Source organism: Brachyhypopomus gauderio, chromosome 3 (genome assembly GCF_052324685.1).
Source record: "Brachyhypopomus gauderio isolate BG-103 chromosome 3, BGAUD_0.2, whole genome shotgun sequence".
NCBI lineage: Eukaryota > Metazoa > Chordata > Actinopteri > Gymnotiformes > Hypopomidae > Brachyhypopomus > Brachyhypopomus gauderio.
In genome coordinates this window covers 39,754,604-39,761,699 of record NC_135213.1, presented here as the reverse complement: position 1 = coordinate 39,761,699, position 7,096 = coordinate 39,754,604, and the positions used below count along the sequence as shown (strand labels likewise).

The 7,096-nt window shown below is 43.9% G+C and overlaps 1 protein-coding gene across 1 annotated transcript in view; it reads left to right on the top strand.

The window, feature by feature from the left end:
* The window catches only part of kif5c (kinesin family member 5C), a 30,618-nt gene extending 23,587 nt beyond the window's left edge, over window positions 1-7,031 (top strand). Inside the window, exons 18-26 of the mRNA XM_076998329.1 lie at window positions 672-748; window positions 992-1,101; window positions 1,484-1,585; window positions 1,742-1,802; window positions 2,278-2,349; window positions 3,176-3,280; window positions 3,420-3,636; window positions 3,743-3,899; window positions 4,928-7,031. Of these exons, the coding sequence (XP_076854444.1) occupies window positions 672-748; window positions 992-1,101; window positions 1,484-1,585; window positions 1,742-1,802; window positions 2,278-2,349; window positions 3,176-3,280; window positions 3,420-3,636; window positions 3,743-3,888 (890 nt within the window). The 3' untranslated portion in view covers window positions 3,889-3,899; window positions 4,928-7,031. The remainder of the gene's footprint in view (window positions 1-671; window positions 749-991; window positions 1,102-1,483; window positions 1,586-1,741; window positions 1,803-2,277; window positions 2,350-3,175; window positions 3,281-3,419; window positions 3,637-3,742; window positions 3,900-4,927) is intronic.
* Window positions 7,032-7,096: the final 65 nt, after the last annotated feature.

The window sequence follows — 7,096 nt, the reverse complement described above, 5'->3', positions numbered from 1 at the left end:
TAGAGGCCACAACTCTGTGCTGTAGAGGCCATAACTCTGTGCTGTAGAGGCCATAACTCTGTGCTGTAGAGGCCATAACTCTGTGCTGTAGAGGCCATAACTCTGTGTTGTAGAGGCCATAACTCTGTGCTGTAGAGGCCATAAATCTGTGTTGTAGAGGCCATAACTCTGTGCTGTAGAGGCCATAACTCTGTGTTGTAGAGGCCATAACTCTGTGCTGTAGAGGCCATAACTCTGTGTTGTAGAGGCCATAACTCTGTGCTGTAGAGGCCATAACCCTGTGTTGTAGAGGCCATAACTCTGTGTTGTAGAGGCCATAACTCTGTGTTGTAGAGGCCATGACTCTGTGCTGTAGAGGCCATAACTCTGTGTTGTAGAGGCCATAACTCTGTGTTGTAGAGGCCATAGCTCTGTGCTGTCGAGGCCATAACTCTGTGCTGTAGAGGCCATAACTCTGTGCTGTACAGGCCATACCTCTGTGCTGTAGAGGCCATAACTCTGTGCTGTAGAGGCCATAACTCTGTGCTGTAGAGGCCATAACTCTGTGTTGTAGAGGCCATAGCTCTGTGCTGTCGAAGCCATAACTCTGTGCTGTAGAGGCCATAACTTTGTGCTGTAGAGACCATAACTCTGTGCTGGGCTGTTTCACAGTGAGCGCTCTGTTAATACAGGAAAGATGCAGGAGGTGTCTGCAATTGACAAGGAGAAGGAACACATGAGTAAGATGAAGGATGCTGAAGAGATGAAGGTACAAAACCACCATCTTCCTGCCACACACACTCCCCTACAATGGAGATGCAATATGGGGGGGTGAGGGGGGGCGAAGATGTCCCAGCGTACCTGCTCAGTACACTCTGTACTCATTTCTTCACCAAACACAAATGTGTTAACTTTTGCAGTGTGTGCACGTCTCACCTGTGCTGTGCAGTGTGCACGTCTCACCTGTGCTGTGCTGTGTGCACGTCTCACCTGTGCTGTGTGATCTGTGCAGAAAGCTCTGGAGGAGCAGATGGAGACTCACAGAGAGGCTCATCAGAAGCAGCTCTCCCGCCTCCGAGATGAAATCACAGAGAAACAGAGGATCCTCGATGAACTGAAAGAGTTAGTATTCTCTTCAGAAGGTTTTCACTCAGTGCAATACAGAAAAAAGTCCTTAAATCACTAAAAATCCACAAAAGTTGCACAAGATGCCGGTTAGGACACAAGATGCCGGTTAGGACACAAGATACCAGTTAGGACACAAGATGCCAGTTAGGACACACTACCTGTCCTCGGCTTCCTTTCATTCAGTCTTTGCAATGTCATACAATGTCAGCGTAAAACCAAACTTCCATTAATTTCTTCACTGTTGTCATAAAACTAGGTACTTCTTTGGAACTCATGAACAAAATTTTAACCCACTGACTAAATGTGTGTGTAAATGTGTGTGAGAAACAGCTGGTCCTCTCACGTAATGACCCAAGGTCTGTTGGTGTCCACTCAGTCTGAACCAGGGCCTTCAGCTGGAGCAGAAGAAGCTCCTGTCCGACTATGAGAAGCTGAGGGAGGAGGAACAGGAGAAGACGGAGAAGCTCCAGAAGCTGGTGTGAGTGCGCTGTGTTCAGCGAGGCCTTTTCTGGACCCCACAACTCTTTGTTTGTGTCATACTCAAGTCCAGAATGGTGAATGTGTTCAGTGAGAAGTTTCAACTGAGGAAAATGCTTGAACAATTTTAGATGAGGAATGTTTTCTTCTCCATTAGTTTGCTGAATGAGAAAAGGGAGCTGGCCAGGGAAGATCTGAAGGGGCTTGAGGAGACTGTGGTGAGAAACTGCAACTTCTAAAGTGCTTCTAGAGCATGACAATTAACCTTCACTTTCTTTCAAATTTTTTATTAATCTATTTTAAAACCTGTCATCGGGATGACACAGGATGCCAATGCACAAGCGTCTTTAATTTAAAGTTTAATTTCAAACAAAAACCACAAAGCAAACATGTAGCAATCACTCAGTAACGACAACGAATGACAACAGAAACAAGACGCATGAAAGTGTAAATACTCAGATGTTAAATACACACAGGTGCAACATATAACGCTAACGAGATGAGAGACAGATGAAACTGATAACATACATACACACCCACAAACTCACGAGCCCGAGGGTGGAGTCGCCCTGACAAAACCATTAGACGCTCCAGAAATATTTTTACGAGATCATGATAACTGGGTTTACAGTAAAGCCTATTTTCACATCTTTTAAAAAATGTAAAAAAGCTTTTTTCTCTACTGACTCACAGGCGAAGGAGCTGCAGACTCTTCACGATCTGCGTAAAATCTTTATTGAGGACCTGAACACCCGAGTCAGCAGAGTAAGAGTCTCTGTGTTTTCTGTCATCTGTTTGAGTGCCTGGGCGTTACCGAGCACTGATTCACCACAGATGTCCCTGAGCTCCACGCCTTCATTCTGTGGCCAGTAGTTGAAGGTGTTATGTGCATGTGTGTCTTAAAGGAAGAGGATGGAACACACTGCTTGAGGTGTTTCCAGCGTAGTTAGGAAACTGTTTCATTGGCAGCTATGACTGAAGTAAATATGTCTTTACCTCATTGGAGTGACGATTAAACAAACTCTAAAAGGAATCCGAGGCCAGATTCCCCTCCCAGCGATGGGTGTTTCCTGACTTCACCGGCTCTCTTTTTCCTTTGAGCTATGCTGTTTAAAAAAAAAAACAATGGAAATGTTTTTGTAACCCAAGCAGACAGAATGACAGCTTCTGGCCTGGAATTCTGAACAGAGATTCAGGTGTTGGTGCCTGTGAAATATTTTTAATGTTGGCATGCCACGTTAGTTAAGATCATGTCTCACATGTGCCAGCTACCTGATTTATGTACCGTTTTGGACACAGATTACGGTTTGGGTTAGACAGAATCAGGGCAGAACAGTAATTTATGGCCCAGCAGTAGAATCAGCACACAGTCATATTCACTGAGCTACATCGGATTACAGCCATTTTCCCAAGGGGATGAGCCATCGTTTATTCATCTTACGACCTTTTCTCTTGTTTCTTTTATATGTCCATATCTTGTGTCTGCCATTGTGTCTCAGAGTTCAGCTGTTCAGCAGTGTCCAACATTAACGTTGGCAAACAAGACATCAGTGAACATAAAGTCATTACAGTTTCTTTGTTTTTCTGTTAGAGTGTGGAGTTGGACTCGGACGAGTCGGGGGGCAGCCTGGCCCAGAAGCAGAAGATAATCTTCCTGGAGAACAATCTCGAGCAGCTGACGAAGGTCCACAAGCAGGTCTGCTATGTGACGCTCGACGTTCACACCCCGCTGCAGAACAGAGAACCAAAAAGAACTCACTGACCTCCAGCCTCTCTGTCGAAACCTTCTCCTCATCTTCTGGGGCGCCTGGCCCGTCTTTCTGTGCCCCCTCAAGCTGGTGCGCGACAACGCCGAGCTGCGCTGTGAGCTGCCCAAGCTGGAGAAGCGTCTGCGGGCCACGGTGGAGCGGGTGAAGGCCCTGGAGATGGCGCTCAGGGAGGCCAAGGAGAACAGCATGAATGACCGCAAGCGCTACCAGCAGGAGGTGGACCGCATCAAAGAGGCCGTCAGGGCCAAGAACCAGGCTCGCCGGAGCCACACCGCACAGATCGGTGAGCGTCAGCACTGCGGCTCGGGGCCAGGTCCGAGACCCACGTGAAACAGATGACGTGATCTGTAGAACTGATTAATCGCTGGGTTTCCATGTGTGTCCTGTAGCCAAACCCATCCGTGCTGGACACCATCACACAGCTGCCAGTGCTGTGCCAAGCAACGCCATTAGAGGTGGAGCAGCTTCAAGCCCACGCCGACACCACCACCCTCACACGCAGCCGGCTCAACAGTACCACCACAGTAGCAAGTGAAGGCCACAGAGGTGGTAGTCACGTCCGTTCACTACACCAGCACACAGACACATTGCTCATTTCTTCTGTGTCATGGGGAGTGCCACATGGTTAGTGAGGGACACCAGTCCAGTGACCAGAGTACTGACCTCTGCTGTCTGCAAAGACCTCGTTAAACTGGATTTATTGCACTGGCTGTTCCAACGCTACAGATTGATGATGCAGTGTAGCCCATATTTTTTAGATTAAGCATTTCTTGCTTCCTTCTCCTCTTTTTTTCAGGATATTGCACAGCTTTCTTCCTTCGAACAGGAAATGACCAGATTAAAACACCAAGCAGTATAGCAAACCTCCAGCTGAAAGGGAGCTGACCACCTCCTCCTGGCTTAGTTAGAAAGAGAGCCGTAATTGATTGAATTTGATGTAACATCCTACTAAATAGACCTTTATTTAAAGAAGAAGAAAAAATGTCTTGTCTGTTTACCTCAGAGTCGTGTTGTAGCCCAGCCTAATTGGATCTGGTTTTGCCAATGCCAAAGTCCGTTGGCCCGTTTCCGTTAAACTGTGATTAATGGTGCGCTAGTAATTAGATTTCAGGAGAATGTGGCATGTCTGGAGCCATGAGTGGCTTCAAAGTTGTGGTCAGACAGTGCCAGCTTCTCGACTAAGATGGAGCAATTCCTTTATAAACGGCACAAAAAGGTTTGTGCCTGTAAAGACACAAAAGCCTTGGGAAAGCGTCTGAGAGCAGGACGTTTACTTAAACCATTTGGCATTTGCTAAGAGATTGTGGGCATATATGGATTGAGGCTTGGGTTTAAATAAGTTGGTCTTACATAAGGGACCTATTTGTAACTGTAAGCTACAACCCATGAGAAACAGTGTTGACTTTTCTCAGTTTTCCCAATGTAGATTTGTGTGTGTCCACTAGGGGGAGGTATATATTAACCAGTTTTTTACAGAGCGAAGTTTTTTCTTCCCATTATGGGAAAAGCTTCAGGACACGTCATTTATCAAACTTTTCATGACTCCAGTCTCTTTCTCCCTGTTTCTGTTTCAGCTCAAAGAAAAATGGCTTCTGCTTCGGCATTCTGTCCTCCTGTCCACAGGATCACGTCCCACGGAGCGCCTTTATGTTTCAGGAAAACCAGCACAACTGTTTTCACCTCTGAACCTCTAGCCATGTTGAGAACGTTTTGTCATCAACAATACCTCTACTTTCTCATCCTCATGAGAACAGCACACTGGATGTGTGGCTTCATGCCATGTTAAACTGGTTCAAAGACAACCTCACATAAGTACACACTGACATAGAAACAATGAGTTGCCTATTACAGAAAAGCACTATCAACATCTCTCTTTCTCTCTCTCTATTTCTTTCTCTCTCTCTTTCTCCTTCTCTGCCTCTCTTTTTCTCTCTCTGTCAATCTGTCTGTTTTGACTCCTTTTGTGATACAGCAATCAAAGTTGATTTATTAATTTTTAAAAGTATTAATATAAATTAAGCAAAAACATCCCACATTTTCTGGAGGTTATCTGCAAACAGCAGTGATACAGCCACGTGATCAACACCGCCTTCTCTGACACCCTTAGGTGTAACTAAAGGGACATTCTAAGCTTTTGGAATTGGCAGCATCTCAGCTAGCTTTTATTGCCTACTTACAACGAGTAGAGACATGTCTAGTTTGTTTTAGAACTCAAACATTGTTCCTTTAAGGCCCTTGAATGTATTACATTTTTTGTACAGTGAAAAATGTTGGTAATATGGGCTGAATTTTGTACTTGATGAATTTATTTATATTACTAATACTTTTAAGAATAATTTGAGAATGTTTTTTTTTTCATTATTTATTTTTTCCTTGTGTGTTTTATTTATTCCTTTTATCCCTTAATTAGTGATGTCTGCAGGCATATTTATTGATTTGTTTGTTTGATTGTTTGCTTATTGTTAGTGTTCAGTATATAGGCAGGAAAACATCTTTCAGGTCCAACACAAAGAAACATGCATGAACTACATGTGATGGTGGCCAGACATTAATAATTTATGGTTTAAAGTAATAGCCAATATGCTAATGTGTGCTACTAGATTTGGGGTTGCTACAGTTTTATGGAAACGGTTTTTTGAATGCTTGAAGAATTCTGCTGTTTTGATGCTGACCAGTGACTCAGTTCATCACGCAGTGTTCCAGGACAAAGAGTGAGAAGGTGAATAATAAATTCTGTTTCATATTCCTTCCTCTCATATCTCCATCACAACGTCATGCTGACTAGTCACTCAGCACCTGACTAAAATAACACAACTAGTGCTGTCAATTCCAGGTGCCGCGATTAAAAGTCCTCACCAGGATTTTGCTCAAGCTTGCTAGATTTTCTAATTAGCAATCCAGGTAAAATTAGTGGAATCAACACAATCCAGGAAGCTTGAGCAAAATCCTGGTGAGGACTTTTAATCGCGGCACCTGGAATTGACAGCACTAAAAACAAGATAAACCAAAAAATAGAATTGCAACATTATGTTGTGTTTGAGCATTTTTTTATTTCCTTTATTACAGTATCTGTTCTGGCAGTCACAACCAAATGAGGCTGATGTATAGAAACCGGTTTTTACTGTATGATCAGTTTTGTTCTAGATATCAATATTCACTCAGTAGTTTGCTGACAGAACTGACAGTTGTTATTGATTTTGTTCCTCTGACTGTGTTTACTGTGTTCAGGAGTGATACACTTCTGCCTATCGTAGAAAGGCTTTTTTGTATCTTGTACCCATTTGTACCCATATTAACTGAGGACCTGAAGTAAATAAAACCTTATTAACAAGGTTAATTCTTTGAGAGGAAGCACCTGGTTGAGGCACTGGTGTGTGGTGCCATGCACATATGATGGTGGTCTTCCTGTCAAATGATGTGAAGTGTCCCTGTCTCCCTCTTTAATGGTCCAGTTTTTTATATCTCTCTACTGCATCTGTGGTCTTTCTGTTGCAAAACTGTGGTTCTGAGTCTGCACTCGGGTCTGTTCAGATCAGTTTCTTCTGTTTGGTGCTGTAATGTGCTGTTTTATGTTTTCTTAATGCTAACCTGGTGCTTCAGAGCCATGAATTCAGGGTTTAGCTGCAAAGTACGAACCTCAGATACGCATCATTGATGGAAATAAATGTCATGAACTTGTCACGTGTCCGTTTTTGTACATGTTCGTGTAAAATGATGAGGTTGTGCTAATATCCCAAGACACA